Source organism: Onthophagus taurus, chromosome 8 (assembly GCF_036711975.1).
Source record: "Onthophagus taurus isolate NC chromosome 8, IU_Otau_3.0, whole genome shotgun sequence".
Classification (NCBI taxonomy): Eukaryota; Metazoa; Arthropoda; class Insecta; order Coleoptera; family Scarabaeidae; genus Onthophagus; species Onthophagus taurus.
This window is the reverse complement of record NC_091973.1, coordinates 2,639,406-2,661,510: the sequence shown is the minus strand read 5'-3', so window position 1 is coordinate 2,661,510 and position 22,105 is coordinate 2,639,406. Positions and strand designations below refer to the sequence as shown.

At 37.3% G+C, this 22,105-nt stretch overlaps 1 protein-coding gene across 6 annotated transcripts in view; it reads left to right on the top strand.

Annotated features, from left to right (window-relative positions):
- LOC111425447 (grainy head) overlaps window positions 1-21,814 on the top strand; it is a 34,833-nt gene extending 13,019 nt beyond the window's left edge. For 2 of the 6 annotated variants that reach the window (XM_023059461.2, XM_023059462.2), the window contains exons 3-12: window positions 14,111-14,389; window positions 16,278-17,259; window positions 17,316-17,491; window positions 17,857-18,019; window positions 18,258-18,369; window positions 18,519-18,769; window positions 18,830-19,009; window positions 19,063-19,473; window positions 19,945-20,009; window positions 20,293-21,814. In XM_023059461.2, the coding sequence (XP_022915229.2) occupies window positions 14,111-14,389; window positions 16,278-17,259; window positions 17,316-17,491; window positions 17,857-18,019; window positions 18,258-18,369; window positions 18,519-18,769; window positions 18,830-19,009; window positions 19,063-19,473; window positions 19,945-20,009; window positions 20,293-20,419 (2,746 nt within the window). In that variant the 3' untranslated portion in view covers window positions 20,420-21,814. Of the gene's footprint in view, window positions 1-5,810; window positions 6,050-14,110; window positions 14,390-16,277; window positions 17,260-17,315; window positions 17,492-17,856; window positions 18,020-18,257; window positions 18,370-18,518; window positions 18,770-18,829; window positions 19,010-19,062; window positions 19,474-19,944; window positions 20,010-20,292 lie in introns of those variants that run through there. The other 4 variants (XM_023059467.2, XM_023059463.2, XM_023059466.2 and 1 more) reach the window with 4 other exon arrangements.
- The last annotated feature ends 291 nt before the right edge of the window (window positions 21,815-22,105 follow it).

Genomic DNA, 22,105 nt, shown 5'->3' with positions numbered 1-22,105 from the left:
ACTCTGTAGTCGACGTTGCCCCCACTTACCGCCCGTTGCGGTTACTACACCCACTACTGCTTGCTACTCTACTATCTCGATCTATGAAGGTATTCATGAACTTCGGTCTAGAAGGCTCCCGGCCTAACCTAGTATTGAAATAAAGCGACGTCGGAGTCGCGGCAGCCCGCGCGCTTTTTCGTCGTTCCTGCCTTATTCCCCCCCGGGTTTCTCGGCTGTTAATTAATTCTGCGCGACTAATTGCGAACGTATTCGCACAATTTAATAATAGCATCTCGCGCGGTCTTCTGAGTCGAACGCTTGTAAACAGAATCATTATTGCTAATTTATACGGTGCTCACATTTTTGCCAAGATATGTTAATAGCGCGGCCAAGTAAAATTTTTTCTTTTCCCCTCTCAATTGCGCAACGATAAGCTGTTCAAATTGGCTTAATTAATACATACTTAATTCGTTTTTATTGGTTTTTTGGATTGTTGAAATATTTTTGGTAAATTTATGCTGTTAAATCGATAATATACTTGACACGTAAATTTTACGCTCTATTTTTAGGAGGTCACTACTAATTAGCATAATGTAATAAGGCGTCATAATTAAGAGTTATCTGAATATAGGATCGTTGAGCTGGTTTTTTTCCTCTTATTATTATTATTTTTTTTTTTTTTTCGTAGTCGAGATTTATGTATAAGGCGCCGTGTCGGTCGTAATTTCGAGTGACAAGATCCGAAAGGGCCGTGGGACTTCGTGTTCACCGAGAGGAAATATTATTTTTATGGGTTTAGTTAATTAAAAGTCGATAAGTGATTTGTTATGTACCCTGGACTATCTGTCTAATTGGAAAATGGACCTCACTTATCGCCACCTGCCCGTACGGAAACTTTTCTGCGCCAACGTACATAAAATCCCCACCGGAATTTTAATTAGTTTACATCAATAAATAATTTACCAATCAATCAAATATAATAAAAAACAAATAAAATCTCTTTTTATATCTCCCAAAACGTACTTCTCAAAGAACAGTTTTACGCACATAAATCCTTCCGCCGCGGCGTGTCGAAACATCCTCTAGAATCTACCGTAATTATTGCTTGTCAATTTTCGGCCATTCCAGATTATACGCGACCCGTATTTATTATACCTAGAAACGCATAAATCGACTAATAATTCAAATTATCTACCCATTAAACTGTAACACATAATTGCCGAAAGTGCCTCGCCTTTTTCTAAGCCGAGCCTTTTTCATGATATATCGACTCGTAACTCACGATTTTCTCCTTATGTCTTACACTACGCAAAAAAACACACTTTTCACAATCGATTTCTCGTCAACCTTTAATCAATATAGTTTGTGATTTATTTTTCAAAAAATATATACAGTATATTATATGGGTGGAATAATACTAAAAAAAAAGCTGTTGGTGAAAAGCATGGTGAAATTTGATTGCGGCAACCCGATTTTCGGCAGTGTGGTCGTCGTCCCCACCGCGTTGGCTCTCCGTTTCAAGAGGTGACCCTCTTACACCAGAAACGCACTTTGATCTTTAAAACGAAAATCACTCGGGCCGGTGGTTCTTTTTGTTTTTGTCCGTCTGGGCCAGCGTACCTTTCTAAATGTGGCCTTTATTTTAAATACATCCATTCTCCGGGTACGTACGCCCTTTCCCCAATCTGTACTCGCCTTGGGGCCGACCATTGTCCCCCATTTTAAGCGCTCCTCGCCGAAGATGTATAATTAAAGGAGAGATAACCGAAGGCGGCCATTACTCACGTTCGCTCCCGCGAGCCGCCCTTATTTACTGACTTAATAAGGTCGAAAATTGGGTCAGAGTTTAACGAGAGTGCGTAATAATATATTTGATTACGAAAAATTTATAATTGGTTAATATTTTTTTTAATATAAAAAGGGAACCTTAAAAAAAAGGAAAAGAATAAATAACCAGCGGGTAGTTTTTAGGGACCTATGCAAATCGGGTCTGTCTACCCCGAAGACCTAATAACGATGACCAGCTTTATTTGACGCATGGGGTATTCGACACCTATCATACATAGGCCCTTTTTCAATGGGTGACCGTCCATTATCCCCTAAGGGTCAACACAAACGGCTCCTGTAGGTAATAAGATTCGCGCAGGTTGCCCGGACTTCCAACACAACCCTTTTTCTTCAACGGCTCTTTCTACACCCGGGACGCTTTTTATATTTCCACGATGACCACCGTCCTTTCCATATTGTCTTCCTTTCGTTTCGTGCATAATCGCAGATACAACCTCTTACTCAAATATAACCGACATCGTTGCCCCTCTTCATATTTATTTAGACTTTACAGTTTACGAAGACTTTAGACAATAGGATCAACTCTCCGGAAAGATGAAATTCGATATATCAACATGATATCGACGTACGCGGGAGACTTTCCTTTGTTCAAATCTGATTCCATTTAATATTATTCTTAGTTAAATAACAATATGTAGAAATTGCGTTATTTCAAATAATAATTCATAAAAAAGATAATTATTAATAAATTATCAAAACTATTTTGCTTAACATTGAGGGTCGGAATAACTTCCCTGTTAGGAATTTTTAGAAATAATGGAGGGTATGACGCACCTTATTTAATTATTATTAACAAAATTCAGCGTCATTAAATAGTTCTGAACTAATTAAAAACATTCTGCACCAGGGTCCATCAAAAATTTCAATCCTTTGTATTCGATATAAGGAAGTAATGGATCTAATCTTCTTCTTTCTAGAATTTCTCTAAGTTTTATCACCATCTTCTGGAATTTCGGGAAGAACTTTAATGTGTTTTCAGAGATGGCCTATTTATGATTATGATATCAATCATAAATACACAGGAAAAAATATAGAGTAAAAATCAACTCTAAAACATGGTTCAGATCGGTCCAATTTATTTAGAGTTATTTTCTTGCACTATATAGTGTAGGTGAATAGATTAAAAATTTACACTAAATAGTGAGAAGATGGTGTTTATTAAATAGTGTAAAATCATTACTCTATAACAGTGTATTATATGTAATCTAACTAGATGTTGTCGTGACTCTAATTAGATACATTTCTAATCTAATCAGTGTAAATTATTAAAAATTCGCTCTAATTTTACTCTATTAATTGACAAAATATCACTAAATAGTGTGTATCTTCCACTTATTAGTGTTAATTTTTAATAGGAAGTGGAGTATTTTTAGGGAAGTTTTACGTTTGTAATAAAAATCAAAATTATAAAATATTTGTTTTTATTTTTACCTGTAATATATTGTTATAACTTAAATTTAAAAAAATTAAATTCTTTTTATATACATATATAATAAATATAATACTTAATTCATTTTAAAGTTTCCAACCGAGTCACCATCAAAACTGCATCTAATGAGTCTTCTATAAGTTTCCTATATATAGTTGCATCAAGTTGCACATACTTACCAATCTTCACAAGGAACTCGTATGTAAAATCTTCCGGAAGTTCCACTAATTTCACATCATGAATGTTTTATTTTGGCAAACATAATTAAAATAAAAATAATCGTTCTTTCTTTCTATATCGCGTAAATCAGGTCTCGAGACGCTATCGAGTTCCGACTCGTTTAGTAGATGACCGTTAAATTTTAGCTGTATCACACCACATGTTGATCACGTGGTACCGACGAGTAATCCCGAGCAAAATAGTGCGGTGCCATCTCTGAAAACACATTAAAGTTTCGTTATTATTACCGATGTAGTTGTAGGTTGGGTTAAGTTGGGTTGGATTGGTTTGGGTTGAAAAATAATTTGATCGTGGCTGTTGAGTAAATTGGCGTTTGGACAGGCGGACAGTGTATTTTTATGTGGATATGGTCATACGTTGTTGAAAGCAGTGTGGTTTTATGTCAATATGGTATCATGTAGTAATTAATTCATACGTCGTTGAAAAGGAGAGTGTATGTTTATGTGGATATGGTATCAATGTAATGCCTCGGCCGCAAGCGACCTCGGCTCAATTAATTCATACGTTGTTGAAAACAGTGTGGTTTTATGCCAATATGGAATCATGTAGCGCCTCGCCCGCAAGCGACCTCGGCCTAATTAACTGATACATCGTTGAAAAGTATGTATTTTTATGTGAATATGGTATCAATCTGATGCCTCGGCCGCAAGCGACCTCGGCTTGTTTATATCATACGTTGTTGAAAACAGTGTGGTTTTATGTCAATATGGTATCATGTAGCGCCTCGGCCGCAAGCGACCTCGGCTTACTTAATTCATACGTCGTTGAAAAGGAGGGTGTATGTTTATGTGGATATGGTATCAATGTAATACCTCGGCCGCAAGTAACCTCGGCTCAATTAATTCATACGTTGTTGAAAACAGTGTGGTTTTATGCCAATATGGAATCATGTAGCGCCTCGCCCGCAAGCGACCTCGGCTTAATTAACTGATACATCGTTGAAAAGTATGTATTTTTATGTGAATATGGTATCAATCTGATGCCTCGGCCGCAAGCGACCTCGGCTTGTTTATATCATACGTTGTTGAAAACAGTGTGGTTTTATGTCAATATGGTACCATGTAGCGCCTCGGCCGCAAGCGACCTCGGCTTACTTAATTCATACGTCGTTGAAAACGATGTATTTTTATATTGATATGATATCAATGTAATGCCTCGGCCGCAAGCGACCTCGGCTTATTTATATAATACGCTGTTGAAAACAATGTGGTTTTATGTCCCTATGGTATCATGTAGCGCCTCGGCCGCAAGCGAGATTTCTAGATGAAAACAAATATTAACATAAATAGTAAGGAAATTACACCTACCCCATCTCATTTAAAGCATTTGAGTGACATTTAGTGATATTGTGAATGTGTGTGGTTTTAATTTGGACACATGACTCTTGAAACATAACCTCAACTTAATAAAAATCGTAAAATTTGCCATAAATCTTTCTAAATGTCACCTGGAAAAGTAATTAAACGAGCAGGTCAACGCGTTAAATTTCAATCCTAAAAAAAATAGTCTTTATTTTTTTCATTATGAGAATGGAATTAATTTATTAATGTTTTGATGTAATACTCGGATAGTGATTAAAAAAAATAGATATCAGATTAACATTGCAAATTCCATCATTGTGCGTCGCGTGAGATTCGATGACGTCATTTGCGGGTGCAACATGTAAATCTTCGATAATTAGAAGAGTCCGAAGCCGGTCGAGATAGCTTAATGCGAAATTCAAGCATTGTAATTTAGTTGAGTCTCTCCGCTCAGGCCCTCTCATTATGGCGCCTCTCAATTAAAGGTTTAATTCACTCTATTAGTTATAATCTTTTTCGCGAGATAAGCTCGAGTTTTTAATTGAAAAACAAAAGAAAACAGACCGAAAGGAACCCAACCGGGGATCGTCCCAAGGTCGAAATCGCTTTCGCTCCGCAATCTTAAATTTTAAAATCTTTTTTTTTAATGGTTTCCACTAAAACTTAATACTTTATCGCCACATCCATTTATACGGAAATTATAAATTTATAATTCCATCTGTGGATTAATAAAAAAAAATTGGAAAAAAAAAAAGAATTCATTCAACAATTTTTTATGTATTTATTAATCTTTTATTAATGTATATAATGGGTGTTTTTATTAGTTTCGTGTTAATGGAAATGTTGGCGAGAATGATTTGAAAATTTTTGGTAGATACGAAAATCAAGGACCACGGAGTCCCGGGAGTCGACTTATGAAGCGACGCCTGCGCATGCGCCGTCCTGTGTGGATCTGACCGGACGACGTGCGTGTATACTTGAAATTGTGGCTACCTGTAAACTTAATGGGCGGTACAAAGTTACCTGGTCAGTCCAGTCTGTCTATGGTCGTTGCGGCAGAGACTTCGACACGTTACCGACGCTGTTATCGAATATGTAGTGTACAAGGCGTCGCGACGTCGGTCCCCGTGGTGAACGTGTTTTTGTGTGATTGTTACATCCAACTTTATTATTAGTATTTTCATTTTCTTTTTGGGTACATACACCAACTCGTCTTTTCGGTGTGTTTCATCGAGGATAAAAAATTTTGGTAAGAATACAAGTGTCGTAAATTAAAAAAAAATCAACCTGTCGTGGTCAATTTATAATCGCCTTTTTTACCATCTCAAACAAAAATTAACAAAAACATAAATAATAATGAAATTATCTTGTTTATATTATCAATAACGTCGAGTTACCTAACTTTTATTTTTAGATTAGTTCAAAATTATTGATATATTAGTTTTTCTTTATATGATACGAGTAATCCAGGAAAAGAACGGTATACATGAGAGAAACTAGAGTTTTCTAAGAAATTTTCTCTGTAAATCGGAATTTTCGCTCTGCAGAGAAAAAAAAGAGAAAAAAGTCGTGCTGGAAATCGACTGCGTTCGGTCGAAAGCGGGGTCAATGTGACCCCCGAAGTTACCCCCTACCTGCTACAACCCTTTCAACCATTCCGACTCGTTCATTAGCACTACATCTTTTCTTGTACAGTAGAAACTCTTTTTAATGCACTGTGCAACGTATTTAAGGCGTCTAATTACTCTTTAACGAGACCTTAACTTTCAATCATATTAACAAAATATTGAATTGTGTCATTATTCAATAATTTTAAAAATTAAATTTTTATGTGTCAAGTATGATGAAATTATAAAAACTTAATTATCTAAATTGAAAGAAATTAATTAATTTATGTTGTTGTTGTATAAATACAAAAGTGACCTTTGCCCCTTGGGAAAAAAGGTGTATTAGCATTTGATACACTGGGTGAGATTTTTTGGGCACCTGTTGTAAAATGCACGCAAACTGGTATTCAACCTCCATGGAGAACTTGCACCGCTTCCTGACGCGAAACCAGACCTTTTTACTTTCACCTCGGCGGCTTCGGATCGAAATTTATCGAAAGTTCGGGATATCGTTCGTCCGTTTCGCTCGTGGACATAGTTGGCCTTGTCGCCTTGGACTTTTCGGTTACTTTGTACGGTTTTGTCGTTCGCCGTTCGTGTATAATGTCAGAGGTCGCCGGGTTTTTAATTGGCGACCGAAAATGGGCAATGTCTCCACCGGCCTTCGGGTCTTTCGTGGTGTAAATCGAAGGGTAGAAAATCCCTTGGGAAGAGAAAAGGGGATTCGGCCGGACAAAAAGGGTTGTTGCATTAAACCGAGCTATCGCGGTCATCCGGGCCCATACGTTTATATAAATACGCGCTCTTTTTGCGCGTTTTGGGGGCCCGAAAGAGAACCAGTTCCTTTCGCTGACCACTTTCTGCGGACCCCTTAAAATATTTCGCATATCTTTTCATGTGATAAAAAATTATCCCGACTCGCAAACCGCACCATACCTCATCATCTATACTTTAAATTCAAACAAAACACTTAACTTATATATCTTTGGTAATCCATGTTACTAGTTATAAAAGTAAATAAATATAAAATTTAGGTAGTAGGCCATCATCAGCTGAATTGTCAAAAATGAACAAAAAACTCAGACATAAGTTAAGAACTTAAAAAATTTTAAAGTAAAAATGAATTCAGCTGATGATGGCCTACTAGCCGAAACCGGTATTAATTTATTTTTTATTGATTTTATATTTATTTACTTAACTTATAGATTGAAGATGTGGGATGTTTTTAGGTAATTTAATAGTACTGAAAAGTATTCATTTCTTTCTAACTTTTATCTTTCATAATACTTACCTGTCATTGAGTACGCCTCGCATACGAACGTGTTATGTAACACTAGAAATTTCTTTCTGATCTAGATCCTATTTGTAAATGACGTCCTACGTATGAGATACAGAGGACAATGGTAAAGTCTAGAAGCAGACTGCCTACGTGCTGTGGGCAAAAATGTCAATAATATTACCCATACCGAAAAGAAAACTTCCCAACATGAATATGTGCAAAAGTGTGTTTCTGCTTTTTATTAATAATTTACGATTGGCAAGTTGTGAAAAATAGAAATAGCAGTGGTGGTGGTTCTCCAATTTGCAATTCGAGGAGGCCGGTTGAATTACAATGGCGACCAAAGCATCCCCATTCAAAAGAAGAACATATTTATGGGCCATCGCGATTGTGTAATATATTAAAATATGTACACAATGGGTTTTTTTTTCGCGTCGAGCGACCGGTTCTTTTTGCGGTACGCGGCAGCCGCCTGCGAAGGGTGGAGATCTTTCACAGTTCGAAATTAGATGGGCTTATCAGCATTCTGCGCGCGTCTCCGGATGGCCTTATATTAAATATAGTGCGGTCGATGATATATCGTCAGCAACTATGAAGTCCCGGCCGCATGCATTATTCATGCGCCAGAAAATTCAGCGCTGCCACTTGATTTATAACAAAGAGCCGCTTTTTCTTCCAGTTATCGAAAGTACGTAACCGAATCGTTAATTGAACCGGACCGAATACTTTCCATCAACGTAATATCTTGACAGCCGTTTAGCATTTTCTTTTTTTCGATTAATTGACGTACCTAACAAGTCACATATTATATAACCCATACATAAAGACTATTTTTCATAAATCATAAATATCATACAACAACAAATAAAACAACAAAAAATTACATAGCAGCTTCTCACGTTTTGCGTACAAAAAAATACGTTGAGCAGCATTTCGAAAAGGGTTTAAGGGATGCTATAAAATTAACATATGTATCTCGTCTCGAGTGAAATATGAGGCCAATTTTTGCATTCCAACTGCAAATAATGCAGACTATTTGTGTTTGCACCCCTGGCACATCACGCCCGAAAAACGGATCGCGGCCGACTCTCCGATCTTTAAGATTTACGACCGCCAAAGAAACGAAAAGCCGTTTTCCTCGTCTACATAATTAATCAACTACCGCGGGCGTGGCTCTCGAAGCGAATTAGCAATTTTATACGTCTTGCATTACGAGATTTCAATTTCTAATATCTCGCACAACGAGTATCGACTATAAAATCATAATATACCATTACACATTACAATACACCACTTTTATACTCTTTTTAATTATATATATATATAATCATTATTAATTGTTTTGAATTATATCAATGTTTATATATTATTATGGCAACATAGTCATGTAGATATTTGATGCTTATTATCATATATCATACAGATATTCGACCTAATTAATAATTATTTATAAATTGAAGAATCTATTTAAATGTATATAATACAGTGCAATATGAGAATTGATACTTGACGTCATCTTGATATCTTCTGCACTATATTTTTTTGCACTATATAATTCTGCATCAGTAGCATAATAAGCGATTAAGACATTTAGTTTAATAGAGACTTGAGGAAGAGTAGCTGAAAAAAAGAAGATTTCGTTGCTCTGCTGATGATATTTTCTCGTTGGATTTTGTCTGAGTCATCGAATTACTGCCAGATTGATACTCTAACGATTTCAAAGTTTGGCCTGAATTTCCGGATGAATCACATATGACACATCACGTTTAATATATTATATCTGATGTTTCCATATCATATAGAAAAAATCTTCTTAGCATTAACACATCAGGTGTGAAGCTAATTACCAAAAACTTAAACTTTGTGGTAGACTTGTAATATTTACATATCATATAAATAGATCATGTTATCGTTTACATCTCAGATATTTGCAAGTCGCCATTAAATATATGTATCAATATGTCGCGAAAATATTTTTAAATTACGGGATAACATGAAATAACATTGTTATTGTAGACGTTTGATGCCATACGGTCCTTTCCATCATTCAGACATCAAATGTTTTTAATCCATCTGCATCAATGAGCAAAATTTTGAATGTCATAGGCACATTTATTACCAAATGATCTTTCTGGCCATTATATAACAAAATCTCACACATATATTGTAATGTAATCATCTAATTTCTACATATCATATGATATATATCTCATAGATCATATGAATCTCTACAGATATATTAATACACTAAAACCTGCACAAAATATTTTGTAGATTATTGTATATTTTTATTGAACGAAAAGTAGAACTAGCACTAGACCTAGAACTAGAATCATTCGGGTTTAGCCGCACGTCTCTTAAGACGGCTAAACCCGAATGATTCTAGTTCTAGGTCTGGTGTTAGTTCTAGTGCTAGTTCTAGTTTTAATTGTTATTCAACGTTAGAGTTTGGAATATTTTTATTGAACTAAAAGTGGAACTAACACTAGACCTAGAACTAGAATCATTCGGGTTTAGCCGTCTTGAGAGACGTGCGGCTAAACCCGAATGATTCTAGTTCTAGGTCTAGTGTTAGTTCTAGTTTTACACTAGCACTATTACTAGAACGAACACAAGACCTAGAACTAGAATCATTCGGATTTAGCCGTCTTGAGAGACGTGCGGCTAAACCCGAATGTTTCTGGTTCTAAATCTAGTGTTAGTTCTACTTTTCGTTCAATCAAAATATACCACAATCTAACGCTGAATGACAATTAAAACTAGAACTAACACTAGACTTAGAACTAGAAGCATTCGGGTTTAGCCGCAAGTCTCTCAAGACGGCTAAACCCGAATGATTCTAGTTCTAGGTGTTAGTTCTAGTGCTAGTTCTAGTTTTAATTGTTATTCAACGTTAGAGTTTTGAATATTTTTATTGAACTAAAAGTGGAACTAACACTAGACCTAGAACTAGAATCATTCGGGTTTAGCCGTCTTGAGAGACGTGCGGCTAAACCCGAATGATTCTAGATCTAGGTCTAGTGTTAGTTCTAGTTTTACACTAGCACTATTACTAGAACGAACACAAGACCTAGAACTAGAATCATTCGGGTTTAGCCGTCTTGAGAGACGTGCGGCTAAACCCGAATGTTTCTGGTTCTAAATCTAGTGTTAGTTCTACTTTTCGTTCAATCAAAATATACCACAATCTAACGCTGAATGACAATTAAAACTAGAACTAACACTAGACTTAGAACTAGAAGCATTCGGGTTTAGCCGCAAGTCTCTCAAGACGGCTAAACCCGAATGATTCTAGTTCTAGGTGTTAGTTCTAGTGCTAGTTCTAGTTTTAATTGTTATTGCACGTTAGAGTTTTGAATATTTTTATTGAACTAAAAGTGGAACTAACTCTAGACCTAGAACTAGAATCATTCGGGTTTAGCCGTCTTGAGAGACTTGCGGCTAAATCCGAATGATTCTAGTTCTAAGTCTAGTGTTCTAGGTCTTGTGTTCGTTCTAGTAATAGTGCTAGTGTAAAACTAGAACTAACACTAGACCTAGAACTAGAATCATTCGGGTTTAGCCGCACGTCTCTCAAGACGGCTAAACCCGAATGATTCTAGTTCTAGGTCTAGTGGTAGTTCCAATTTTGCACTAGAACTAACACAAGACCTAGAACTAGAATCATTCGGGTTTAGCCGCACGTCTCTCAAGACGGCTAAACCCGAATGATTCTAGTTCTAGGTCTTGTGTTAGTTCTGGTAATAGTGCTAGTGCAATACTAGAACTAACACTAGACTTGTAGTGTGGCTCTTAAGGTATAGTGTTAGTTCCAGTACTAGTGTTAGGTCTAGTTATTGTTCAGCACTAGATTTTTGTCTATTTGTATACAATTAAAATAGAACTAACACTAGATCTAGAACCAGAAACATTCGGGTTTAGCCGTCTTAATGGTTTTGCTGGTAATAATATTAATTAATATATATTTTATTTTGTATTTCAATCAAACTTGATTAGTAAAAGATGTCAATATGAATAAAAAAAAATATGTATTATGGTATTTGACGCGTAAACTAAATAATAAGATATAAAAAATGGTATAGAAATTGTAAAAGGAAGATGAATGGTTCAAAGTTCGTTTGGCACGAATGTCGATTTGGATGGTTGTCAATCTTGTACGAAATGAAGTCATACGGTATTGGATAGGTGCAGACCTGATTGATATTGAGGAGTGTTGATGTGAGCAAGCGTCCGTGCAGACGGCATCTAGTTACCTGCTCGCGTAAGCACAAAGAAGACGCGAGCGACTTGCCTACTCTTAAAAAAGCGACCCTTTGTGCGAGCAACAATTGTTATTGTGATGGCATCTCATCTCCCGGAGCTATATGTGCGCTTCGTTCCCTTCTTGTACGAACTTTTGGCGGTTTGTATCCAAGGGTTAACACGTCCGTAGACCACCCTTGACGATTCATAACGCCCAACCCAACTTTATATTCATCTTTTTATATCTTTTTATCGTATTGAAATATAGAAGATGATTTAATTCTATAAAACTACAACATCATATTTTTTGTTTCCTCCCGACCTTCTGAAATAAATAATAATTAACCTTACGCAGGTCATTTAAAAGATTTTATTTCGGTGCAAAGTCTTTGGGCAATCAATTTTAATTGCGCCGATCAATTATCGATTCCCCTCTTTTCTCGTGTGTTATTCTCGAGAATTTCGTCATTTTTAATCAAGCGGACGAGTGTAACAATCGCGGTTATAATCGCCGTTGAAAAAGTTCTTGCGGGATCGAGTTGGAGTGTAAAATTCTGGTTCCTCGACGCGATGTAATCGACTTAATCGATTAAGATGCAGACATAATAAAAGCAAAATCGCCCATTAAAGCCTTTCTATAATTACAGTTTGATCGGGAACGAAAAAAAGAGATATAATCGCGCGATATAATTATAAGGCCCGATAAATGTTGGCACCGATCAAAGCGTCAAACGGGGGATATCGCAAAAACCAACGAACAACTTTGCATTTGCATAAAATTCGAATTCTTCCGAGTGTTAACTTGGACGTTGAATTTTTTTTGCGCGACGACTGACTGTTTATTTGCCAGATGATTTATTGCATAGTGCTTCTTTAAATAACCTTGCGAGCATCTGCGCAAATTGTGTTTATTCTAACCACGCTATCGCGTCCTTTGGAACTTAAATCCGTCTTTCAACTATCACCCCCCTCGTGTATATCTACTGGAATCTTTCCCTGATGGACAGTAAGGGTTAGAACCGGTTAAGTTGACCTCTGTCCTTACCCTCCCGTAGATTTTTTTGTAACCGAAGGTACACACCGGTCAGTTTGGATTCGTGGGATTTTCCAAGAGAGAGGGTCTCGCATTTATAACCGACGAACGTCCCGCGATAAACTCCACGTTTAATAAATAAGTTTGGTAAATGAGCCGACTGTAAAATCGGAACCATAAAACGGACGGTCGTCCCAAAGTGTTAATACAAGACTGGGCGTTTTATAGTCGCGCAAAGTCGCTAATGCTGAACGCGAAAATACACTTTAAAAGTTTTAACTAGTAAATCTTAACCCTCTTTATACTTATTTTTTTTTCTTAAGAAATCATTACATCAGAATTTATTAACATATCAAATCAATGTGACCCTTGTAGCCCGGATTTGTAAAATTTTAAAGGTTAATTTGGGCGAGGCCACACTATTTCTAATTACAGCAGCAGTAGTAATTTTTTTTTGTTGATATTAATTCCACTTGTGCAACGATTAATTTCGGTCCGGTGTCACAATGGTTTTCGCTTGTTTTTTTCTCTAAAGGTTAAGCGCATACGTAAATATCAAATTTAACATTAGAGTTAAGCTGACATTTAAAAACTAGATCGGTCCGAAAAACCAAGATATAATCCGTGAGGTTAATTGCGCCCGTGTGTAAGGTTATGTAAAGGCTCCGCGCAAGGCGAAGTCGGTGAAAAAGATTTCGTCGCGCTGCGAGACCAGACGCCATGCGACTCGGGCGAGTTCGTAAAAAAAAGGACAATGTCTGCTCGGGCTGATATATACGCGAAAGTCGAACCATTTCATTCAACTCGATCGAAAACCCATATCCGACCACTCCCAGCTCTCTGTATATACTGCTCTCAACAAGGACCGCAGATGTGTCGCGCCACTCGTTTTTCAAACTTGTTAGAAATACTTTAGATATCTTAGTTTTCACAAAACATTTTACTAAATTTATATCTTTTGATTTCAAACCACATCGTTTATTTAAATTTTTATTCAAATTGTAAAAATCACTTCAAGCAGGTGATGAACCAAATTATTTTTATTAACCAAAAAGATAACATCTCACTTTGCGAAGTGTAAATTTAGTGTTTTGTTGTTCCGCATGATGTTTATGTGACTTCATGCGGGTATTCTATTTTATTTTGCAGAAAGCGAAGTAATAGTTTAGAGTCGGAGGAGGAGGCGGGATTCTCGGTGGCTGGTCACCGGGTTATGGCCGAGATTCCTGAAGGAGGCCAGTCTCCTTCCGAGGAACACCAAACTTGGAGAGCATACTACGAGCACCCGTTGACTGCTGCCACGACGGCTATGCTAAACATTGGGGGTGGCGCCGAGGATCAGGCCACTACGATGGGCCTTATCTACGAATACTACAAATTGCCGCCGTTAACGGCCGACGCTAAGGATAAATTGGCGGATATTTGGCCGTAAGTATTATCCGTTTTGTATGCGTTACCTCAGGTGTTTAGTATCGTTTTACGTGATTTGATCATTTGGCCCTTTAATAGATTTTAAGTTTTTTAGTGTTTAAGATAGATTTGTAGTGTATATGCATATTTGTTTGAGTAGAGGTTGGTGTTGTCTGTGAGTTGAACGTGGCGCGGTCACCTTGAGGACACCTCGAGAGCCGCGTGCGGCGTTTATGGTAACTAACTGTCTATAGTCCACTGCTAATTGTGCATTCTATTAAGGCGCAATTCGGAAATAATGATTTCTCTGAGCTCGAGCAAATTGAGTTTCCCCCTCTAGTATCGCGTTACGAGATCGAGCAAAGAAAGCGCAGATCAGCGGAATTTTAATAAGTGGGATTAGAGTTACACATGTTAGGGCATTGTGAATAACGCCGCGCGGTAGCAATTTATGTAGATCTTTTAGCCCCGGGTTGGAGACGAACCGGTACGGAAGGGTCTTTAAATAAACAAGGATTATTTTTATTCTACCTCTTGAATAATTTCGATCATTGCTGATAAGGTATACGTTATACGTAGGTCGCCCTTTTTTCACCTTTCCGTACTACGTCAAAACATGAATGCAATACCCCGGTAGGTAGAAAGATTTACTAATCTCCGGAATTGAACCTCCTGTTGAAATTGAATTGAATTCATTAATCGATCCAGTTTACTTAATTTTTCGGTGTGAGAATACATGTTGTGGTTGAATAAAAAATTTTTTTAAATAAAAACAATTCTCAGAGGGCTGTATAGGAGAGGACCGTAAGAGCATGAACTGCAATAACACTTGTTACACGACGGGACTAGTTTTTGCGTGAAAATGGGCGCTCGTTATCCGAGCGTATAACCTCAAACATGAACCGGCGGTCATTTCGTCGTACAAACAACTCTTTTATGGCGTCGTTTTAAAAAATTTCCCGGTAACGGCGAGGTCCTCGGGCTCCTCTAACGGTCTGCTAAAATATGCACGAAACGCCATTAAAATTCACCGAGAGATATTGTGCAGAAAAAAGGGCATCAATAAAATTTTGAAGTGTCGTATATCACTTCCGGCTGAGCGAGGGGTGCTCCGTTCTTTTATAGCAAAGACAGTGATGCACCTCGGGACTCAATACCGACACCGAAGGGCACAATGCCGTCAAATTGCCTCCGGTGCGAAAGGGTTCACCCCGTCCTCACAATACGGTGAGTGATGACAACGTTTTGCATATATGAATCTTATAGTCATCCTTGTGCGAGAGCAAATATTTGCTTTGCCACAAAAAATTGTCAGTAATCGATGGATCTTAGACCGAAAGAAAAATCGCAACGTTTTTACCCCATCATTTACTTAATCATTTTTAACAAAACAAAAAAAACTTTCTTTTTTTATCTTACCTTATCTCTTCTCTTGAAATTCCTTTTTTGTTGTTCAAGGGCAGATTCTTTTTTATTATTTTCTACGTTTTAACTTATTGGGTCTTATCTATGGTTCTTTTCAAGTATAAATTCTTTTGTGTTTGAAATATCTTTTTCCAAGGTCATCTTTTCTCATAATATTTCTTAATTCAAATTAAGTATCTCCATCTTTTTCAAAGTCGTCGTATTTATGTTTTATCTTTACGTATGAATGAATTACGTTTTATGAATTTTTATGGAAAAATCATACTAAAAAAAACTAATTTGAATGTTTATTGTTGGGTGTTAAAATAATTTAAAAAGATACAAGACGTGTGCGTTGTGGATTTAGAGGTTACTCAAACGTAACGAGTAGCAAATAGTAGTAGCCTATCGATTAGACCGAAGAGAAAATCCGCACCTAACGATAGTAAGAACGGTTCCTGCGGTCCCCTCCACGTGTTGTGACGCAACGTATTTATTACAGGACGAGCTCGCAGGCAGGCAGTATCCTGACGTCGCAGCTGAAGGCGACCAATGGATTGGTAAGCGGGGCGGGTTTAGATTTGGCCCCGCCTTTAACCGGGCAACTCAGCCCGCAAGATATCCAGGGTTTATTCATCAACCAACACGTCGGGTACGCGCCGAGCTCAGCTAACCAGAACTTGCAAATAGTTAAACGTGAACCAGAGGATCTTAGCCACCACCGCAAGCTCGACACCTCGTCGCCGGGGCTGGACGGCTCCATCGTCGTCAGTAAACAGCCCCGTCACAAGGTCGTGTTATTGTCGGGACAACCCGGCGATCTCGTAGTCGACGTCAACTCCATCAAAGATGAAAACCACCACGGATTAAAGTCTCCCCAACACGGCTCCAGGTCGGTCAATGGGACGCCAACCTCAACCCACAGCAGTCTCTTAGCCGAAGGATCCGGTGCCGGACCCGGAGCTGGACCCATAGAGTTCGTCTCTTCGGACGGACTAAAACCCGCGATGTACGGGGCGCAAATTTTTACGTCTATGAGCAATCCCCACAGCGGAAGCGGAACCCCATCTCCGATCCCTTACGGCGATCACGTCACCCAATACAGTGCTCAAAGTGGTTTGGGAGCTAGCTATTCCACCACGTCATCGGTTAGATCGGGGAGTTCCGTGACGTTTTCAGTTTCTGAACCTTACGGATATCGAGAATATTTTAACACCGTTACTTCCGGAGCTGGTACTCCGGAACCTGCTTACACGGGACAACTACGTCAAAGCCAATTGACATATGGAGACGAAACAACCGCTGGCGTCGGAGGAACCACCTCCACGTCAGGGTTTGTCGAGCGTTATGTTCGACAACCTTACCACACGAAGGGAGTTATCGCCGCGGCTACCGCGGCCGGGCTCACCGTGGATCTACCAAGTCCGGATAGTGGAATTGGTGCCGATGCCATAACCCCTAGAGACCAAACCACGATGCAACAGGTGATTTTATTTCAATTTTCAGATAACAACAAATTATTTTTGTTTCTTTTAATTAGTCTTTCGATTATACGGAACTTTGCCAGACCAACCCCGGACTTTTGGATCCCTTGACCATCAGCCAGAGGGGAAACGCCACATCGCAATCGCCGGGCTCCCAAACCAGCAACCGGAGTAGGCCGTGGCACGATTTCGGCAGACAGAACGACGCCGACAAGATCCAGATTCCGAAAATGTGAGTGAATCCGGTTTGTTCCCGGAATTACCTCGACCGGTCGCGCTATGGCCCGGAATTGTCACGACGGTCAGAGGTCTCGAACAACACTTGTCACACGGCCTCTTCCGCGGAAGCCATATAACGCACTCGTACCCATTATTATTCACCAGTTTTTCAAAAAACTTTACATAAACCCAGTTACGTTTTCTTAAACATTACATAACGTTAAAATTACAGTTTTAAGTGGCGACTACTTTAAAAGTTTCTTATTTGGTTGTAGTCAAACTTAATTCTGAACTCTTTTTTAACTCATTTTCAAAAACATCAAATACGTTTTATGAAATAACATTATGAAGGTTTAGCAATCCTTCTTTTCTTTTCAGAATTTCCAACGTAGGATTTAAATACTTCTTGGAAACACCGATATCTACATCTCAAAGGCGAGAGGACGACCGTATAACTTACATCAATAAAGGACAGTTTTATGGGATCACATTAGAATTTATTGATGATCCTAATAAACAACTTAAATCACAAACAGTCAAGGTAAATTGCAAAAAAATAATCAAAGAAATTTTCTTCCCACGGGGTTGTTTCTTTGGGAGACATAGGGGGTACTCTTCTTCACCCCTAGTGGTACCAAAAATCCAGTTAAACCGGTTTTCCTGCATGATAACGACTGTATACTTTTCAATGACCCAGATACCGAAGAAGATTACTCCCTTTGATATGCCAAAACTCAAGATTAACGTTTTCTTTTTATTTTTTTTATTAATCATTTTAGAGTATAGTCATGCTCATGTTCAGGGAAGAAAAGAGTCCTGAAGATGAGATCAAAGCGTGGCAATTTTGGCACGGTCGTCAACATTCGGTTAAACAACGCATCTTAGACGCCGGTAAGCAACAAAAAAATTATTTCGTATTTAATTTAAATTACTTTAACCTACATATTACATGCTATTCATTGTTTTAAATAATGATGGTGAGTGGTTTACAAAAAAAAAATTATAGATTTCAGAAATTATTTTTTTTTAATTTTGTGTAGATACAAAAAATAGTGTTGGATTAGTGGGATGCATCGAAGAAGTAGCTCATAATGCTATTGCTGTTTATTGGAATCCAATGGAAAGCGCAGCAAAAATAAATATAGCTGTTCAATGTCTTAGCACTGATTTCAGTAGTCAGAAGGGTGTAAAGGGGCTTCCTTTACATTTGCAAATAGATACTTATGAGGATCCAAGAGATACAAATATTTTCCATAGAGGATACTGCCAAATAAAAGTATTTTGTGATAAGGTAATTTCTATTTTTTTTTTTTCGTTTTATTAATATATTTATTAATTCGCGTTATTTTAGGGTGCTGAAAGAAAAACGCGCGATGAAGAAAGACGAGCAGCCAAAAGAAAAATGACGGCAACCGGAAGAAAGAAGTTAGATGAGCTTTACCACCCGATGTGTGAACGTTCCGAATTTTATTCTATGATCGACCTCATAAAACCGCCGGTTTTATTTTCGCCCGCCGAAGACATCGAAAAGGTTGGTAAATCATCTTTAAAATGACCCCATCAGAACAACTTGATCGAGTGTAGTCTTTGGTGTTTCCGCAGCTGACATCGATGGAGCTCCAGAGTTTCTATGGCCACGACACTGACACATCACTGAACGGACCTGTGGAACACGTGAAAGCTGGGTCCCCATTTCTGCTTCACGCCGCCGCCAAAACTCCTACCACACCCACGCTCAAGTTCCACAATCATTTTCCGCCGGACGCCGACAAAAAGGACAATATTCTCGAAAGTAGTTTAGGCGTCGATGCCGGAGGGATGTTTTCGCCCCCACTCAAGAGGGCGAAGTTGATCGGATCAAATTTGGGGGGAATGGGCAGTGCTGGACCACCACCATTAAACGAACGGGTCATGCTTTATGTGCGACAGGAATCGGAAGAGGTTTATACTCCTCTTCATGTTGTCCCACCTACTACAGCTGGTCTTTTAAATGCGGTAAGAAAGAAATTTTGATGCTACACAATTTTGATCTTCCTAAAAAATATCTTTATAAATTAAAAGAAACTGACTAGATAATAGTATTAATAAATATAGATTATTAAGAACGATTTGAATTTATAAAGATATATTGGAAGATATGTAAAGTGTGTGGAAATGGATGGGAGGGATGGTCGTAAGCTAGCTTGGCTTCCGCTTGAGTGCATGGACCTGGACGTACTGGGCTTTTATGTTCCGTCCGGAGCGCAAAGAGAGAGCGGCCGGTGTAACATTAACCGCGCGTCGCATGACGATTAACACTTAAAATTTAATAATTAAATAAAAACACTAAGACCGACTAAATCACTACCACTATTGTCCGCGCTCAATAAAAAAAAAGCTCAGTACTTCTTCTAAATCTACGCTAAATATAGAAAGACAGAAGCCGGCGAGCGAAAGATTTAATTCTGTTTTTTCCTTATTTTGCAGATTGAGAATAAGTACAAAATTTCTGCTTCGAGTATAAATAACTTGTTTCGAAAAAACAAAAAGGGGTAAGTTCTAATAGCCATCCTTGGAGTTAGTAGTGGTAGTCTAACCCCATGCGTACCCCGTGTCAGCGGTGAACGTTATTATTCCCCTTATATTTTAACGCTTTACTAATCTAAAGAAGGTTTCAAGCAAGGTAGAAAGTCACTTTTTGAACTAAATATTATTAATTAAGAGATCACCTTGCATGTTTCAATCTTATGATAAACGAAATGTAAAGATTTCTCTTAATTAATGAATCAAAACTATAGCTGTTGAGTATTAAATTAATTTAATATTGTGTTGCAGCATTTTGGCCAAGATGGACGATGACATGGTGGCCTATTATTGTAATGAAGACCTGTTCTTGCTCGAGCTAAAGACGGTAGATGAAGATCTCTTTGACATAACATTCGTAGAATTATCCGACCACTGACGTGCTCAACTTTAAAGTTTAAGTTTTTTCCCGGTCCTCAAGTACTTCTTTGTTGTGATTGTTTTTTTTTTATATTATGAAAGGATTCTAACGTTTAAGACAAAAGAAAAATGTTAATTAGAATTTTTATTATTATTGTTTATATGAAAGATTGTTGAGATGGATAATTTCCGAGTGTAAGTTATTGTTAGCCCCTTGTTTTATTATTATTATTTTATGTCGCGACGTTCCGCACGCGTCGCGGCGAAGAAAAGTGGTTGGTGGTGACATGTGTATGATCTCATGGGTGCACAGTTTTCGTAACACTTCCACGTGCGGAATCCCTTTATACTCGTACTGTATATAGCTTCAGAATGATATTTTATTTTATATTTTTTACGCGTTATTGTGTACATAAAACACAAGCCATAGCGTCCGCGAGCGATGCCATATAGACTATTCGGTGTATTTTTATTTTTTTTTTGTTAATGTAGCCCTCAGACACTTGTCATCTGTCGTCTCTGACTTAGCACACGATCGCCTCCGAATAACAAAAAAAAGCGAAGATTTACTTTTTCAAACCGTACCTGACATGCTTTACGCCGTTCAAATTAAATCGAAAACATAAATATGTGAAACAAAAGAAATGATTTACAATTAGAAGGTACACGACTTAGTTTCGTTTCTCCATTTTAGTAGTCCTCATTTATTTTTATTTTTTTCTCTTAATAGCATTTTTTTACGGTACTGATTTAAGAATTATATCTGTATATTTTTGAGTATGCATTAGCCAATAAGTTCTTATATTTCGAATTAGACTAGATTTTTTTAGCTACTAGTAATAGCTCTCTGTTACGTTTAAGCTACATTTTTTCTTTCCATACATACTCTTAGCGTATCTCTTATTACGTAAATTAAGTTTTTACGTAAATATTAGGAAAGACGATGTACATTTTTATTTTCTTTAAAAATAATTGTTATTTTATTAATTTTTCTTTTCGATTCGAATACGAATTATTTTTTTATTGGTTGATACGGTTTAAATTTTATTAATTTTTTTTTAAAGATTATATATTTAACAAGATATATCATATTACTCGAACCATTCTAAGAATTGTTTTGTCTCATTTACTTTGTTTCAAGTTGTGAAAATTTATTAAAAAAAAAATTTATTTTAAGTTGTAGATGGTTTATGTAATGCAAACAGCCCAAAGGGAAGCCTATGTAAAAACATTAATTTCCGGAATAGCAGATACTCTAACAACCAATGTCAACTGCGTCACCATTCCATCATATACTTTAGAGCAACTCAATGTTGATAATATTCGCAATATTATATAAGCTAATTTTTTTATATAAAAATTGTATGTCTCAAATGAAGTTTTTTTAAATAAAAATTACATAAAAATGGTTAAACATATTAATTTTATTCAATTTTATCCTGCGATGAAATTAATTCTTTTATTTTTGTTTTATTTTATTCGTATTTTTTCAAACCTTATTTACCACACAAGACTAGGAAGAAGAGAGTCGAGATCTAAGAATTCTATCACAAACAAAAAACAAGATCTCCAGAGCTGTATTCATTATTTTCCAAAATATGGAGAGAACAACAGCGAGTCATGGTTAGAAATCTATATAATAAAGTCAGACAAAACTCGCTTGAGATAATGAAGAACATATTGTGCGACTGATATTGATTTGCCC